We start from the raw sequence: 18382 nt of genomic DNA, 5'->3' as shown, positions 1-18382 counted from the left end.
GAAGACTTGTCCCTCATACAAACTTAGGGGAGCTTGAATGTGTCCTACCAATTGAAGACAAGCTTCACCAAGTTGGACTCGCTGTTAATCGGTGCGGTTGGACAGCACGTTTCTGAGGTTTCACCACCAAATATGTATCGTATTGTGCTTTTTGTATTGTCTTAGGGGTCTAGAAGACTGATTGCTAGCGTTGTCCTTCCAGAACATACAGACCCCAGCAGTCTGTATATCAAAAGCGACAGCAACCAGCTACTACTGAGAGTGCTCCACATGCCTCAGGACATTGGTGACCCCCCACCTCTGATTTAGTAAGTAGTGAACTGCCCTCTTCCAGGTTCACAGCCTATAATGACAAGAATCCTCAAAGTTAGGATTCTTTCGTTCCTCCAAATCCCCCCAGAGTTTGAAGTATGGACAGCCTGGGTAATGGAGATAGGCAGTCTGTACAGGTTTCAAGAAAAGTGGGGAGACTTGGACAGGAATCTGCAGGATCATGGTAGAAATTTTGGAGTTAATGGATTGTAACAAAAGTAGAAGAAAAAAAAAGTTATGGGTATGGCTATTAAGTGGTTGCAACAGCATGCAGCCAGATTAGCAAAGCAGACCATAGAGAAGACCAGTTAGAACAAGCTATACAGGCCATAGAGCACTGGAAGTCACAGGCTTTATTTATTGGGGGGTCAGCAGGCTATGCCAATGCAAGTACAGGGACAAAATAAAAACTTGGAAACTGGCTGAATTTGCAACAAATAAGAGTACCACTCCCTGTAAGTGATCTTGGTGGTCAGCAACACCCACCAAATACCTAAGTATCACTGGTGGTCTGAGGCCAGAAATGGAAAACCGATTCTGACAATTAAAAGAGTGTTCGAAGGATGAGGTAAGAAAGAATGTGATCAAAGAAACAGCATTGCAGGCACTCCCTATGAATACATCAGAATGGATGAATGCCCAGGGCAAGGGAGGAGATGATAATTTATCTGTGGAAGAATGGCTAAGTAAAATAGAAACTAGGGGTGTACCAATCAATTTTTGGGGCTAATACTGATTGCCAATTTTTAAGGAGACATATCAGCTGATACAAATTTGATTTCTGATACCCTGCCCCAGTCTCAGCTCCACTCCCTCCCTCACTGCAGGGGCCTTGATCTGCCTCTGTCCCACACCCCTTCCACCACAACAGACTTACCAGCTGGACACAGCTCTCCAAGCTGCCAGCCTGTGCTCCTCGCCACCTACATGCTGCGCTGTAGCTGTGCACATGCATGGGGCATTTATTGGTCAAATTATCAGCTGCATCAGGCAAAAAAAGCCAATTTCCAATGTGGTCGGTTTTCTTTATATTGGTGCCGATCCAATATTGTACCGATGTATTGGTGCACCTCTAATAGAAACGGCCATTAAACACCATGAGGGGACACCTGTTAACCAACTGCAAACCCAGTTAGAGTGGAAGGTAGAGAGGGATCAGGATATGTGTCCTTAGGTCATAGATAGGGAAGGAAAGGCAGAGGTAGAGGAACTGGAAAGAATGCCAAGTGGGTCCTGATTGAGTGCCCTGTTTTCCAGCATGTGTTCCCCTGTGTGAGGTTGAGGAACAAATGCCTGTGGTTAAGTCACACAAAGAACCTTGTCTGCCTATGTCCTTAGACCAACATGGCTACAACCTACACCTCTGTTTTCCTGCAGTATTTGTCCAAAGAGAAAATAGAGAAATTACAGGCACAACTCCAAGCTGGTCTGATAAGTAGAGAGGTGGGATGCAAAGAAAAGCAAAAGGAACAGAGTTTCATCGATTTCATAGACATTAGGGCTGGAAGGGACCTTGGAAGATCGAGTCCAGCCCCCTGCCCAAAGGGCAAGAAGTCAGCTGGGGTCATATGATCCCAGCAAGATAAACATCCAATTTTACTCTTGAGGGTGTTCAGTGTAGGTGCTTGAACCACCTCTGATGGCAGGCTGTTCCAGACCCTGGGGACTTGGACAGTAAAGAAATTCTTCCTTATGTCCAGCCTGAAACGGTCTTGCAGTACTTTATAACCGTTCGACATTGTCATTCCTTGGGGCACTCTGGTGAACAAATGGTCCCCCAGATACTGGTGAACACCCCTGATAAACTTATAGGTGGCCATCAGATCACCCCTGAGCTCACGCTTTTCCAGGCTAAAGAGCCCCGTGGCTCAGCCTGTTGTCGTAAGGTCTGTTTTCCTGACCTCTGATCATGCACGTGGCTCTTCTCTGGACTGTCTCAAGCTTCTCCACATCCTTTTTGAATTGTGGAGCCCAAAACTGGACGCAGTACTCCAGCTGTGACCTCACCAAGGTCAAGTACAAAGGGAGAATGACATCCCGGGATTTGCTTGAGCAGCATCTATAGATGCAAGCCAGCACTTTGGTTGCTTTACTAGCCACAGCACCACATTGCGGGCTCATGTTCATCTTGAGGTCAACGATGACCCCCAAGTCTCTCTTTTTTCTGTAGTGCTAGCCAGTGTAGCACTGCCGAGCCTATAAGGATGCTGCAGGTTTTTCCTCCCAAGGTGGAGAACCTTGCATTTTTCAGTGTTAAACACCATCAGGTTCTCATCTGCCCATTTCCTGAGGCTGTCCAGGTCAGCCTGGATCGCCCACCTCTCTTCAGGTGTGGATGTTTTGCCCCAGAGTTTGGTGTTTGGAGTTGCTGTTTCCATTTGTGCACCTGGTCTTAATGACCCAGTCACTGACCTCTGGTCAGCATAGGACAGCACGTCTCAGAACTTGGAGTGCAGTTTACAACAGCCCATGAGAATAAATATGGCAGTGCCCCCACATTTTTCTCTGATTTGGGGATGGGCTAAACAGATTGTAAATAAATTTCAACTACATCCATATGGTCTCTTTTACTAGATAAAGGGGGAACTTTTGCAGACCAGGAAGTTTGTGCAATATATCGTACTGATTGTGAGATGGAGAAAGAGCATGTGCAGCTAGTAAAGCGCTGGGTGCAGTGCTATCTGAAATACAAGGTAAGGCTTAATCCCTTAGTCACAAATCAAACAGAGAGGTTCATTATCTGGGAGTAAGGCTTATTGCAGGAGGGAGGTCAATAGCAAAGGAACTGATAGAGTGCGTTGTTACTTTGCCCATGTTGGCAAATACTAAATCATTGCAGTCCTTTTTGGGGCTCAACAATTTCTGCCAAGAATTCATTGTGGGGCATGCAGAAAAAAGCAGTTCCATTGTAGGAGGTTCTTAAAAGACCACAGTGGACATGGACTACAGAAGCCAGAGGCTTGGGAGTGTTTTAAACTGGCTCTTATGGAAATTCCCACACTAGCAGCACCAAATGATTTTGCTATTCTATATCCTAGCATAAAGAATTTCTGAATTGTTAGCATGCTTACTCAGGATACTGGGGCAGGAGAAAGACCCATTAGCATATTGCAGTCGATCACTGACACCCCCAAAAAGTAAATCAGGGGCTTGTGAGCAGACAGCTCTGACAGCTTATTGGACTTTGCAGAAAGCACAGGCTATCATAGGAGCAAGTCAGGTTATAGTTAAAAGTCATCATGCTTTAGGAAAACTGTTTAGCTGAGAATTTATCTAAAGGAAATGTGAGTGAATGAGGCTGTGTTGGGTTTTTGCTGTTATGGCTGAGAACGTACAGTTGGTCACCTTGAAAGAGCCAAAAATCTCCATATGGGGTTTTACACTACAGGCTCAGAAGTATGTCTGTGAACCCCAGATAGCCTTTAAAATTACAGTGCATCCTAACCTCTATCACAGCAGAATAGGCAATAGAGAACACTGTTTGGTTTGTAAACTGATGGTAGTTCTTATTTCCATGAAGGACAGGATTTGCAGAAATCTTTGTAGCAGGAGATATGCAGGCAAGGAAATATTTTCTGTTCAAGTTAGCTAAAGGAGGCATCCAGATGGCAGAGGTAATAACTGTGTTTCATATGCGTTAGAATTGATGAAAGGAAAATGACCAGAATTAATTATTGAACTGATTCAGATTATGTATACAAGGGTCTCACCGTTTATCTGCCTTGGTGGATGAGCATGAATTTTGTGGGGAAAGATGGATCGGAAATTAAACACAGAGTGTTGTGGCCAGAGCTGGAGAACTTGGCAGCTAATTTGCAAAAGATCAAAATAGTAAAAAGCAAAGTGCATAGGAAGAAAGGTCTGTTCCAGTGGGGAAATGATGAGGCAGATAAGCTGGTTAAAGCTTCAGCCTTAATGGGAAATTCATAGTAAAACAGCTACAAAAGATACAGGCAGCAGAGATCTTTCCCAAGTGGGGTCTCCTTCAAAGTATTGATTCTGATAATGGACCGGTGTTTATTGGTCACATGTATCAAGGCTTAAGTCAGAGGTATCAAGATATGGGAGAATGGGCTGCTCTTCCACTCCCACTATGTAGTCCTTACCATCCCCAAGCTGGAGGACAAGTAGAAGGAATGAACAAAAGTTTTAAAAATAGAGTTGTCTAAGATATGCAATGAAATGGGAACAAATTGGGATCTGGTACTCCCATCTGTGTTAATGAGGCTTTGTACTAGCCCAGACAGGATGATGGGGTTCAGCACATACAAGGTGTTGTTTGGCTGACTGATGCCAGGATGGGAAAAACTGCTCTATGCCCCCGATTGGGAAGCTATCAGGGAACTGGCTAGCACAACTTGGATGAGTAGCTTAAAACACAGGGTAAGCACTGTCTAAGGGGCTTCTGCTGCACAGCACAGAGTAGAACAACAGAAAATGGAACCACACTTGATGAAAGCAGAGATATTCACCAGTGGCATATAGGAGACAAGGTAATATTTAAAACTGACCCATCACTTAGAAAAAAGTTTCCAAAATTAGAATGGCCTTATGTTCAGGACAAATTAGGACCCTCATTGTACTTGACAGAAGTAGATGCAACCAGGTATTCCCAGGGAATTAATTGAGAAGGATTTTGTATTAAAAGTACCCATCACCATCCAAATTGGAGTACATGCTTTTTGGCCAACTAGCAGAGTGCATATTCTCACAGATGTTACCACTCCCCCAGGTAATGAGTGGCCTGATGATTAATTGGTTTCCCCCAAGTATCTGGTTATGTTTAGGAAGATGTGATTTTTGTGCCACAAACAAAGGAAGCTTTGGTTCCTTTAATCAAGCTGAACAGCAAATAAAAGACATGAACACAGTAAAGAATGAAGTGAAAGTACCTTGGTGGGTAATTCCAGGAGATGTTACTTTACATCCTGTAGCCAGAACCCAAAGTGTAATGCATTATAATGGATATACATATGCAAGATAGATATCCAATATAGGACGAGAGAGTAAGAGAGGGTATCTATCTTGTATATCAGTCTAGATATAGGCTTCCTCTTAGGAAGACAGAGATCTAGGGAATAAATAAATTAGACAGACAGGTGGGCAGGATAGGATAGGAGAGACCACAAGGTTCTGTGAGCTGAAGTTCACTTCATCAGATGTGTGGAACGATGTAGGGAAGGCTGTCTTTAGCCAGGGCTGGTACTGTAGGAATCCACAAAGCACATGTGTAGAAAACTGGATTAACTATCCCAAGGTACTGGGCCTCATTTCAATGTGTGTTGAGCAGACTTTTATGCAATGGCTCTGTTTAACAATTGGGCTTCTAAAGTTTGAAAAATAGTATGTAGCCAATATGTAACTATTCATTTTAAAATGCACCTGCCAAAAGTTAGGTGTTCCTTCTTGGTCAGTTAATAATAGGTTTTAAGCTGTTTTGGATGTGGCTCTTTTGACCTGTAATGTAAGAGTGCTTTTAAGGTGCTTTTACCATGTCTAGTGTTCTGTGCTATTTATTTGTGCTATGGTGCAGGTTAAATTTAAAATGTCTCTGTATTTGGTCATATCTGAGGTACCTGGTAAAGCTCCTTATGAAAACTAATTTTGCTGCAGAGTTGAACACTCAACTAACTATTCTTTCAGCAGCTAACCATTCTGGCCTGCTGATGAATTGGTGAGAGCGCTGAAACCACTTGACTAACCACTGTGCTACAGTGGGTCCAACTAGTGCTGAAAACACCCTCTTGGCTGAAATGGCAGGTAGGAAGCAGTCTGCTTCTGGAAGTTTTCAGACCTGCATGCAGCAGGCTATACACAACCAGTACTTGTAAAGGTTACTTACAGAAGCTACTCTACAATAGAATGCCCTTCTCGCCTTTAGCATTTGTAGCTATATTGCTGTAACCTTAATAGTTTACTGTATGTAACCTGGCTCATCATTTTGCTCTCAGTCTAAACCATACTTCTGCTTTCATTCTCTTGTGCGCTGCAGGGGAACATAGAAGTGAGTGGATTCAAGCAGAGAATGGAGTTCAGGGCATTTTGAATCTCTAAGAGTGCTGTGAAACCTGTGGCTAAGGAGTGCTCAGTAACAGAGTGCTTTTTTCAGCAGGTTTTCAGTGAGTTTCTAAATTGTGGATGGCAGAGTGGCTTTGTATGGGCTATTACCAGCTGCAGATGCATCATTTTTAGTCTAATGGATTAGTCTTCTTATTTATTATGCCTTTCCCTGCAGACTTTTTAGCCTTTCAAAACTGAGTTGGCTCTTAGCTTGGACACACCACTGTTCAAAAATCATCTGTGTGCTTCTGTTGCCTGAGGCACATGCAAGGGAAAATACAAATCTTGCCTCATACTTCCAAGCAAAATTCAAGCTCTTCTCAGTGTCAAAATGTTCCTTTCCAGATCTTTACTACTGAAGCCTCCTATACATTTCAATGATGCTGTCGAGAGTTTGTGGATAGTTTGGCTTGAAAAACCAGCAAGCTCCAACCTCTTCCCCCACCCCCACCTCCCTGACTTTCCAAGCTCAAGTCAATATTGCCAACATTTCAGCTTCCAAAAATGTGAGAATTTGGTTCGGGAGGAACCCTTCTTTAGGGTTCTTGTTTGCCCTTTAGCCATGAAGTTAATATTTTCAAATGTTTCTACGCAGCCACAAGGACTAGAAACTTTTTAATGGTAGGGGAGATTCCCTTTTATGTGTCTTTTTATATGCATTTCCATGCTATGGCTACATATATACCTCCAATTACTTGATCAGAGCCTTTTGCCGTAGCACTCCCTCTACCATAGCTCTGCCCTGCCGCCTTTGTACCCCATGCTGAGGGAATAAAGGGTGGTGCATGCTTCCTGCTGTGGCTATAGCTGGAGCACTCCTGCTGGCCTGTGCTTACAAGCCTGCCCAAAGCCTCCTACTCCCAAGGGCTGCTTTCCGTGTATTACTGTTTGTTACCTTCTCTCAAAGAAGTTGATATTGCATGACTCAAGGTACTGGGTCCTGCAGAAGTACCAACAGTAAGAAACTTCAGTTTTAAAATCAGGGGAGTTGTCAGTATTAAGCCATTCTCTTCTGCAGAGTATTCCTGAAAGCAAGGAATCAGTGTGGATTGTTTATAGCAAAGATAACTAATCTCTGGCAAAATCCACATGAGGAAAAGTTATATATTTGGGAAAACAGGCACCTGGCCTCTTTCTTGATTTTTCTTTTTGAGACTATGTATAAAAGCAGGCATCACCTGAGGGAGGACTCTTTGAGAGAGGTGCTGTATGGCCCCTTTCTCAAGTGCAGTAGAGTAGTAGCAGGGTCTGCCTGTATACAGAGATGCTCTTGACAGCGCACTACTACAGGACATAAGCGCTCTGCATGGCACCCACCTCATGTAGCCCAAAGCACCTGGTGGCAGTCCACAGTGTTGGCTGAGCACTTAAAGAGAATTCTGTGCCATTCGGCAAGACAATAGAGGGACTAGCAGTGGGGTGCTTTCCTTCTCCATAATGCTGCCTTGCAAATGGCAGGTTGGGAGCTTGTTGGCTGGAGGAGGGACCTCTGGTGGCACTGTGTGAAGGGGAATCATTGGCAGCTCTGAAGGGGAGCTTTTTAGCTGCTGGCACAGCAAGTGACGCTGCTGTGCTCCCAGTTATTATAGAGGACCAAGGAAATCCCAGAAGACTGGAGAAAAGCAAACGTAGTACCTGCTTTTAAAGCAGGGGGAAAAAGAGGCCCGAGGGTATTATAGACCAGTTAACCTAATGTCAATACCTGGAAAGATACTGGAACAAATGATTAATCAATTCATAAGTATCTAGGGAGTAGGGTGACAAAACAATCAATGTGCAAATTTGGCAGGAACAAATATAGTTGAGTAGATCTAAGTTCCTCCTTTGACACGGTAACTGGCCCAGGAGATAAAAGTAAAGCATAGGTGTAGTATTTCTGTAGTTTTGCTGTCCCACAGTACTTCCAGAGCTATGGATGCCCTGATAAGGCAGATTTATAACTGGTTAAAAGTCTGGCATTTGGCTCAGTAACTGTCAAACCGGGAAAACACTGTGAGTAGGGTCCCACTAGGGTCTGTCCCAGACTTGGTTATCATTAATATTCTCATTAATGGCTCACATGATGAGACAGAAAGCATGCTTAACATATATAGGTGATGCCAAGTAGGGAGTACTTGTACACAACCTGGAGGACAAGATCAGGGTTCAAAACTATCTTGATAAAATGGAGAAGTGGTCCTAAATAAAGAAGATGAAATTCAATGTAAAAAAAAAAAAAAGTATTGCAGGTAAAAAAGAAAAATCAAATACACACCAAAAAAACCTAAAAATAAAACAGAGAATGTAACTGTCTTGGTAGCATTACTGAGATTATAATGGATCACAAATGAAATAAATCAACATTGTGATGCTGCTGCAAAAGAGGGAATCTCAGCGAAGGATATATGAGCAAGGCCATCATATAGAACCAGGGAGGTAATTTTTTCCACTTGACTTGGCACTTATCTGGAGTGCTATGTCCAGTTTTGGGCACCATACTTTATTAAGGTGGACAAATTTGATTTTAACAACTACGAACTTGAGAAAGGGATGAGAATAAGAGTTCAGAAAACCTAACTAATGGGGAAAGGCAGAAGAATTGGTTCTCTTCAGTTCTAGAAAAGAAAAGATGGGAGGAGGGAGGGGGTATGTGATAAATTTTCTCCATATGTAAAAGTAGTTAGAAAGATGGTGCTCAGTTTGTTCTCCATATCTGCTGCGGATAGGATAAGATGTCATCTGAATTGTCAGCAAAGGTATTTTAGGGTAGATATGGGGAGCAGACTTGGTTTACTGTAAGTGTAGTGAAGTGCTCAACCACACTACCTGAAAATCCCTCAGGGATTCTCTAGGTTTACTTGATTGTGCCACCATGCAGGGGAATTTGGATGATCCACTGCATCAGTGAAGATATTACAGTTCCTTGCAGAAACGTTGAACCGAGTCAGTCAAGCCCTTTGGAACACTACGGTGAAAGATGCTTCTTGAACACGCCTGAAAGTGTCTCTCCATTGTGTGTAAAATATTCCTTCAAAGAAAAGATGTCTACAGTTCAGGGCCTTGGGTGTTTCTTGTAAAGTTTTAATACTTTAGGGCTGTGTCTCTGCAGCTACGTGGACCTGCAATAGCAGCAGTAGCAGGTGTCCCAGTGCAGGCTTTTACCTAGCTGGCACAGGTAATCACAGTGGAGGTGTTGGCAAAATGCTTTAGCAGCCACTGCACATTCCTAGAGTCCTAGCGGGGAGCCTGTATTTAGGCCAGCCTCACTGCACTTCTTTTAGCCCTGCTAGCTGGCTAGATTAAAGCTAGCACAGCTCTGCAGACCTGTGCATCATTTTGCTGTGTAAATATACCCTCCATTCAGAGGGCATGCAGAACCATTACGTTTCATTTCTGTTTCTATTCAGATTCAACCTCTGTCCTTTATGTCTCCTTGTTAAATTACTAACTCACTGTGGGGAAGGCTCAGGTAAAAATGTCCTGGCTGGTCTGGAGCTGGACGTTGAGTTCAGCACTAGAATCTGACTGAGCCCTTCTGTGAGCAATCTGCTGCTTTACATTGAATCAGCCTTTACCAGCTGAGTTCAAATAGGCCCATGCTGCCTCCTCCGTTTAGCTCCTATCATGGTTCATGGAAGAACGTCTCCCTTGTAAATAAGAAAATTAGTGCACAAATGGGGGCTAGAAAGGTTGTGCCAAAACTCAGTGAGGCTGATTATATTTGACATGGGATGCCCTCATCTATTGAGAGCACTGAACATAGCCTCCTTGTTGCTGTGCCTTCAAGAACAAAGAGCCATTCCAGGGTTCAGGCCTTTTGAAAGAGCATGAGCAGAAGGTTCCCTCAACTTAAATAGGCAGTTTAAAGTGCAGGGGGCTGACTTCTGAGAGAGGCACCAGGCTGAATGGCTCTTCTATTTCTCTTTGAAGGAAGCAGTGACCTAAATTTATAGTTGTGGAAAGTGTCATTGTTCAGCTTCTCTAAAACCTTGTACCACTAAGGGGCTTCTCACTTTATTTTTAATTCACTTTAACGAACATTATCCTTCCATGCATCTTTGTCCATGCTGAAAGAATGATTTTGTCTGTTGTAGTTTTTAATTGAGACACTTGAAAAAAACAACAACCCAGAACTCTTGCTTTTGCCTTTTTTAATTTTAATTTTATTTTTTAAAGCAGCATACTTAACCTTTTGTGGAAAAGACACCATTAGGAAAGGAATAGCAGAGGATCTGGGTTGTCATTTACCTTGTGCATAAAAGGTTCTATAGCATTACTTCTGCTTTTGTATGGCTGACTTGGAGCAACAATTGTAAGTCCAGTTTAAGGTTAGTTAACTGGTCTAATGCTCTTGAGGAAAGAGAATCTATCTGCAATGTCACCATCAAATTTGTGTAGAGGGCAGTGTTGTTCTGTGGTCTATAGTTTGTCCAGGATTGCCACAGTCACATTACAGTGTGTAAGGATGGAGAGAGACCAAGATGCTAGACTGAAGTAGTCATTGTGGCAATGGGTGAGCTTTAAGTTGCTAAACTTGTTGTTTTGTAGAAGATTGTACCCACCCCTACCCTCAAATCAAAAGATAAAAACTGATGCCTTTAAGGTAAGTGGGCTGGTCAATAGTGCTTCTTGGAGCAACAAGATATTTCATGCCATGGGGACTGTGCTTCCTACAGTGGCAGGGTAGTTAAAATAGTAGAGAGACTTGTCTAGTTCTATTGAAAGGCAACTTGGAGGAAGAGGAGGGTTCAAACCCTTTGGCCAGGGAACCATTAGAGTCTGATTATATAGCTCTACCATGGACTCATACTGGCAAGTACTACTCACATTTGGGACAGAGTGTGAGGTGCCATAGAATTGTGTTGCCTTCTTTCTGGGAATTGTAATGGCTGTGGGGCATACCTGAAGCTCACCCAGTGCTATGACTCAAGCCCCTTTGTGCCATTTCTTCCATCCTGAGTTTGCGCTGTCAGACTTGGAACACTGGCATTAGTATTTTGGTTGAATTTGCATTTCTGGAGAAAGATGAAATTAAACTTTTTCTTCTAAACTTCTCATTGCAACATAAGAGCTTGCACAGAATGGTGTGTGCCTGTGGAGTAGTTTGTAATGGCAGTTTTCTGGGTCATTTGACTCTCCTTTTGATGCTTCATTTTTTTTTTACTATGTTCTGGATAACTTAGGCAGCTGCTCTATAATGTGCCAACATCCATGAGATAAGTTACGTGCATGTTCTGAACACTTTACATCAACCACTTGATGGTCTCTGGTGACACCATACCACTGGGCACCATGTTTGTTGAAAACCACTGTCAGTGCTTACAAGAGAAGAGTCGATTAATTTTACATTGCTCCTTTGGAAAACATCATCTTGCCCTCTGGGGACAGTCTTGTAGAGCAGAGATATTGTTTAGGAAGTTGCCTGGAGTTTAGTCAATAAAGTAACTATATTTTTTAACTGTTTGAGTAAGGAGGGAGGAAAAGGGAACTTTCCCATCTGAAGGGCCACAAACCAAAGGCATGTCATAGAATCATAGAAAATCAGGGTTGGAAGGGACCTCGGGAAATAACTTAGTTCAACCCTCTGCTCAAGGCAGGACCACCCCCAAAGCTTTGTCTAACTGGGTCTTAAAAACCTCCAAGGATGGAGAGTCCATGACCTCTCTAGGTAATCTGTTCCAGTGCTTTGTTGTGCTCCTTGTGAGAGTTTTTCCTAATATCTAACCTAAACTTCTCTTGCTGCAGCGGTAGCCCATTGCTCTTTGTTCTGTCATCTGCCACCACTGAGAACAGTCCAGCTCCATCCTCTTTGGAACCCTCCTCCAGGAAATTTGAAGGCTGGTATTAAATCCTGCCTCAGTCTTCTCTTTAGACTAAAATAAGCCTAAATAAGTTCCCTCAGCCTCTTCTTATAAGTCATGTACCCCATCCCCTTGACCATTTTCATTGCCCTCTGCTGGACTCTTTCCAATTTGCCCACATCCGTTCTGTAGTGGGGCCCCAAAACTGAACACAATACTGCGGATGTGGTCTCACCAGTGCTGAGTAGGGGGAAGAATCACTTCCCTCGATCTGCTGGCAATGCTACTACTAATGCAGCCCAGTCAGGACCTGCCTGTAGCCAATGACTGTTTAAGTAGCTGGCACAGCTTTCCGCACTTACCGTCTACAGGGGAAAGTTTTCACTGGCCTCCACATACCTTTGCTTTCCAGCAGCTTTATTAAATTTTGGGGCAAATCAGAGGGCCATATACCACAAAGGAAGATGAAATTTGTAAAATCTATCATTAGCTATATTCATGTTTTAATCTGGCATCTGTTTCCATGGCAGCAGGAGCCATCAGCAGTGGGCTTGCTTTAGCCAGATGGCTTGCTTCCATGGCAATTGCCTGATTGAACAAGAAGGTAGAAGATTGAAAATGCTACTATGCCAAGTCAGCACTCCTCTTCACCCTTTTTTTTTTTTTTTTTTGGCCCATCCAGTAGCCAGGGAGAGCTCTTGTGAAGACTTTTTGTTTGGCAGTAGAGCCTTGCATGCCAAACACACATTTCAGATGTGTAAACTTCTTTGTCTAGAGCAGGGGTGGGCAAAATGCAGCCTGGGGCCTGGATGTGGCCTGCCAGGCCATTCTATCTGGCCCGCGGGGCCCCTAAAAATTTAGAAAATTTAATATTTATCTGCCCCGGCTGCCTATCGTGTGGCCCTCAATGGCTTGGCAACACTCAGTAAGCGGCCCTCTGCCCAAAATAATTGCCTGCCCCTAGTCTAGAGCCTCTTGTACTTCAGATGCCTGTCATTCTTGAGAGAATACGCTCAACTCACTTCCTGATGATTGATGCAGTAGTTTCTTATAGAGAAACTTGTGTGGGTTTCCAATCCAGGCCTGTGCTTGACTTCATTCAGGAGGATAATCCTAGCCTCTGGGCAGTGAAGTAATTAAGTGCCTGTTTCAATCCCATTGAGGTTAATGAGATTTAAGTGTATGCTTAAACTTAAGCAAACACTTAAGTATTTTGTGGAATAGGGATGAGATTATGCCCATGTATAACTGACTTGCTGACATGAGTCAGAAAGACCTACTGTATTGCTGAACAGTCAGCGCAGCAACCACTAGTTCAAGGAAGTGACCTACCATAGCACACGGGGTGTCGGCTTGATTGTATCTGTTTATATGCCATAATCACTGTGGAGGAACAAGCAAACAAAGCTGCAAAGACCATAAGAGGATGGCAGCAGCATTCATATCTCCACCTGTTGGCTCTCTCTCTTCCCTTCTTGTACTGTCCAAACAATGCTGCCATCTAGGGAACTGAAGAGCAGCCTCAAGTCTGTCAGCGTGCCTAAGCATGTTTGTTCCTCCTTCCTTTGGTCAGGCTTGCGGGAGGAACGAAGTTGGGTATTATCCTTCCCATGTGTTGGCAATTCACTGGAGCCAGAAGGGCAGGACCCAAGCGATGACTTACATAGCAGCATTCCTGGTGCCTTGGATGTGGCTTCCATCCACTTGACTGAGCTGGGTGTTGCGGGGAAGCAGGCAGTTCATCTGGATATGAAAAGGGAAAGTGAATTGAACAGTAGCTTGAAAATGTCATGAAACACCACTTGGTGCTTCCCTCCCAGGTTATAGGGTTTGTGGAAAGTTTAGTGGTTGGCTGGCACTTGTAGTTACCAGTATATAAACAGAACATTTTTAGCTGCCCAGAACCTCAGACGCAAAAATGTTGGAAGCCAGACACCTCCACTGCTGTGTTCACCGTTATTTGGCTTTCTAGGCCTTCACATCCTCCAAAAATTGTTGGCTTAGGACTGACTCTGTGAAAGAGCATGCAGGTTACCCATCTGGACAGGGCTGGATCATGCCACTCCTTACAGCTGGTGTGGCAGTGAGATGCCCCCACAGGCTCCCGAAGGGGAGAGGGCAGTCTGCACGGGCCCCAAACCCCACAAACAGCACCCCCGTGAGGGGGAAACATACCACCCGGGGGCGCAGCCCAAGCCACAGCCGCGCAAGCTGGTGTTACGCTGGTTGTTTAATCAGCTGTTCCCCAGGTGGGGAAAAGCCAAGCCAGTTGTGGCAGCTGTTCCAGCTGCTGCGGGAAGATTTAAAAGCCCACCAGAACCTGGGAGGGTGGAGAGAGAGCAAGGGAGCACGCCAGCGTGGAGTGTGCCAGATGTACTGAAGCTTCTGCAGCAGACAGGAGCAGCGTAGCTGGCTCAACACCAGCAGGCAGAGCAGGGGAGTCGTTTTGAGCCCCGTGTAGGAGGCTGGGAGAAAGGAGGGAACTCCACACCCCTCTCCTCCCCAGGGGTCTGTCTTTTGACAAAAAAAAAAAAAAAAAAAACCCCAACAAAAGAGAATAGGCGCAAAACCAGAAGCGCTTTACTTGGAGGTGCTGAAGTAGGCACCAGCCAACTCAAGTCCAGCTTGCCAGTCTCCACAATGGGAAGGCTACTCATCAGGGCAGCCTGACAAGTTCCAACAGAGCCCACACTGACACGGGTTCCCCCCTCTAGGCAAGCAGGGGTTGATCAAGCACAACCAAACCACACCGTTTGTGCCCATCCGGTTAGCGAGTGGACTGGGTGTAGGGGAGGCGGAGCCCTGTGGAACATCGCACCTGAACTGTGAGTACTGTTGTCCCCAGGGGACCCCCCAGGAAGATCTCCACTGAATCCTCCCTTTATCTAATAACACCAAGTTGTGGCCGGCGAGTTGAGGGGAGGGGCCCTGCACCGGACGGATAGTGCATCACTTGGGGACCCCCCACTTCAGGCAACTTTTATCACAGCTGGTTAGGTTTGGCCTGTAACTTTTAACTTCCTTTCTCATAAAATCAGAAACTGCCGCAAGGCCCTCAGCTTTCCTGTAGTTAATCAGTTTCCCTGAAATCTGGCCTTTGTACTCGCTTTGGCCCTATTACATCAATAGACACTGCCTTTATGGTGTATATTAAGGTATAGAGGTGTAGCATGGATGCTTTAACCTTGCTGGAAAGCCTTCCACGGTTTCTCCTGGGGAAGATGGGAGAAACGGCAGGGGCGGACAGTTATTTTAGGTGGAGGGCCGCTTACTGAGTTTTGGCAAACCATCGAGGGCCGCATGACAGGCAGCCAGGGGCAGATAAAAAATTTAGAAAATTACTTTTTAGGGGCCCCGCGGGCTGGATAGAATGGCCTGGCGGGCTGCATCTGGCCTGCGGGCTGCATTTTGCTGAACCCTGTGCTATGGTAAAATGAGCGATATAGCCAAATATTGCACATTGTAAGAGGGCCCTATGGATTTTAGGGTTCCCAAGGCTTGCTGCAGAAGCTTAAAAGGCAACATCTCTGTCTTCCCACAAGGTGATCTGATTGTAAATTTGAACTTGCCAACTCACAGCTGGTGCAGATCTCGGGTATGAATTAGCCAATCCATCTGAGTGAGGTGTTGACTGCATGTAATGTAAATAGCAACATGGCAAATTTCAGGGCTGTTGCACCTCAAGTCTAAATTGGCTGGAGTTTTGTTTTGCTGCTTTTCTGTCTCTTAGTGGGAGGTAAGCCTTGCCCCTCTGACTTGTGAAAAAACAGTCTGATTTAATTTTCTGATTTAATTTCAGGCACAATCTCTTCTTTGTATAGCATCATATGTCATGGCTGCTATGGAATTTATGTTTAAAACAAAGGGAAAGGATGGACAGCCTGGCTAAAGGGCTTGGTCATGGGGACGGGTGGAGCCAACAGGTCAGGGCCAGTCCAGCTCAGCATAGCACAACCCTGTCAGATGCCAACGAATGTGTGGCTTCTGCTAAATACCTTGTCACAAGGACACAAAAAAGGAAGGATTGTCACTGATGGTGCATGTTTTTCAGTAATTTGCAAGGGTGAGGGAAAGCTTTCCGTCTTCATGCTCCAGCCTGTCAGGTTTGACGGGCTCAGGATTCACAGATGTTTCTCGCAAGTTTTCCGCCTATAGACATAATTGCTCTGAAAACAAACGCGGGCAGGTTTTCCTCCAAAAAGTCGCTGGCAGCAACAAGGACACAGCAGGCCCGAGGCACTGGGGGAAGAGCACCCAGCAGGAGCAGGACATGGTTGCAGAGCAGCTAGCGCGCACATGACTTCTTGAGAAATGCCGGATGCACGCTTGGCCGGGCCGCTCTGCGCAACGTAGGGGTGACCAGACCTCGCGCTCTTTGTAACTTTGCCTCAAAAAGCTTGGCCGGACCAGCTGAGGGTTGTCATGACAGGCCCCTCCGGGCCTCCTGCCTGCATCTCGGTGGGCGGGGGGGAAGCCGAAGGTGGGAGATGAGGCGAGTGCCCCGGGCGTGCGCCTGCCCCTCAGCCCCTTCGACCCCGCTGGGAGCCCCGGGCCTGCAGCCCGCCGGCCGCTCGGTGCTGCGGGGCGCAGGGGCCTCGGGCCAGCGCCGCCCTCCGAGGACGTGACGCGCTGGCCCCGCCCCTCCTGCAGGCGGGCCCGCGCCGCGCCGCGCCGCTTATAACCGGGCCGGGCCGGGCGGGAGCCACGTCTGCTCCGGAGCCGCGGCTGCACCATGGCCGCCCCGCCCGGCCCCCTGCGCCCGCCGCGGTGCCTGGCTGCTGCCGCCCCCGCCGGCAAGGCTAAGGTGACGCACCCCGGCAAGGCCATTCTGGCAGGTGCGTGCCCGGCCCGCGGGGGGGTGAGGGAGAGAGAAGGGGGCGTGTGCGCGCGCAGGAAGGGGCAGTTTGTGGGGGGCGTGTGCAGGAGGCTGGGAGGTGAGGGGTTATGTGTGTGCGGGAGGGGGAAGCTTGGGGTGTGTAGGGAGGCACGTGCAGGAGGCTGGGGCTGTGTGTGTGCAGGAGGGGGAAGTTCGGGGGATGTAGGGGTGTGTGCAGGAGGCCGGGAGGTGGGGGTTGTGTGTGCAAGAGGGAGTTGAGTGGGTGTGGGAGGGGATGCAAGAGGGAGCAGGGGAGCAAGAAGTACAGTGTGCAAGAGGGACGTTGTAGTCGAGGTGGTCCCAGGATCAGGAGAGGGCTGGGGATTTCTTATTGGACAAGCTGCAGCTGGGATCCAGTGAGACAAAAGACATTGCTGGATTTCTTCACTCTTAAGAAATCCTTGTCTCATGAAAAATAGAGCACCCACTCCCGCTGGGGAGTGGCCCCCCTGCACGCCCAGCCTGCTGTGTCAGAGGCTGTGGGAGCTTTGTGCATCGATTTGCACCAGGCATGAATAACAAGGCTTCCTGTCCAGGTTGTGGGCTGAGTCTGGCGCAAGCCAAAGTCTTCATTTAGGGCCGTGGTTTTCAACCTTTTTAAACTTGAGCCGCCCCCCCCCCCCCCCCATGCTGGCTTTTGGCTTTCACATATTTTTGACTACAAGAAAATACTAGAGCAGTTCTGCTGTTGCCAACCAACTCAGCTAGCCCACAACAGGTCAGAATGGTTTTAACATTGTGGATCCCAGTTTGAAATCTCTGGGTTTATCTTGTGAGCCATGGCTGCATCCCTAGCAGTGCTGACCCTGTAGTGCCGTGGAAAGGGTCTCAAGGCGCCCCAGGGTGCTGTGGCACCTTGGCTGAGACTCACTGGTTTAGGGTTCTAACATCGGGCAACATGTTGTGCTTACCTGGCGTGGGCTAGACTTGTATCCCTACAAATATTGCCCCCCCCCCCCCCCCCCCCCCCCCCCCCAGCAGGGCTCATTGCAACACTGGTTACTTAGAAGGAGGGGACTCCATTCATTGTGGTGGGGCGATGATGTGTTCAGTGCACTGCAGGCCCTTGAAGTCCCAAATAGGAGGCTTTTCCTGTTGATGAGCGAAGTTCCCAATCCACAACTAATCAATGAGGGGAATCTGAGTAAGGCCTCCTCCCGGAAGTAATGATCAGGGCACAGACCTGGCTCCTTTACTGTGATGCTTACTTTCAGCCCCATGCTTGCTTTTTCTTTATTTTCTCTGAGCCTTGCCTTACCTTCACTTGTTGCCTTGTTGGGGAGGGCTCATGTTTTGCATTCCAGCTCCAAAGGTGTTCGAGACCAGAATTTTTTTTTTTGTGGGGGAAGGGGAA

At 46.4% G+C, this 18382-nt stretch overlaps 1 protein-coding gene across 2 annotated transcripts in view; it reads left to right on the top strand.

The window, feature by feature from the left end:
* Positions 1-2906: 2906 nt before the first annotated feature.
* The window catches only part of SLC25A1 (solute carrier family 25 member 1), a 50726-nt gene continuing 35250 nt past the window's right edge, over positions 2907-18382 (top strand). Inside the window, exon 1 of one of the 2 annotated variants that reach the window (XM_090063802.1) lies at positions 2907-3005. Coding sequence is in view for 1 of the 2 variants with exons in the window: in XM_090063801.1 (XP_089919927.1) it covers positions 16885-16987 (103 nt within the window). In the remaining variant the exon portion in view is untranslated. Of the gene's footprint in view, positions 3006-16764; positions 16988-18382 lie in introns of those variants that run through there. The other variant, XM_090063801.1, reaches the window with a different exon arrangement.

The sequence above is a fragment of the Crocodylus siamensis genome, chromosome 9, assembly GCF_052110815.1.
Source record: "Crocodylus siamensis isolate JL-2025a chromosome 9, ASM5211081v1, whole genome shotgun sequence".
Classification (NCBI taxonomy): Eukaryota; Metazoa; Chordata; order Crocodylia; family Crocodylidae; genus Crocodylus; species Crocodylus siamensis.
This window is presented reverse-complemented; position numbering and strand designations above follow the sequence as displayed.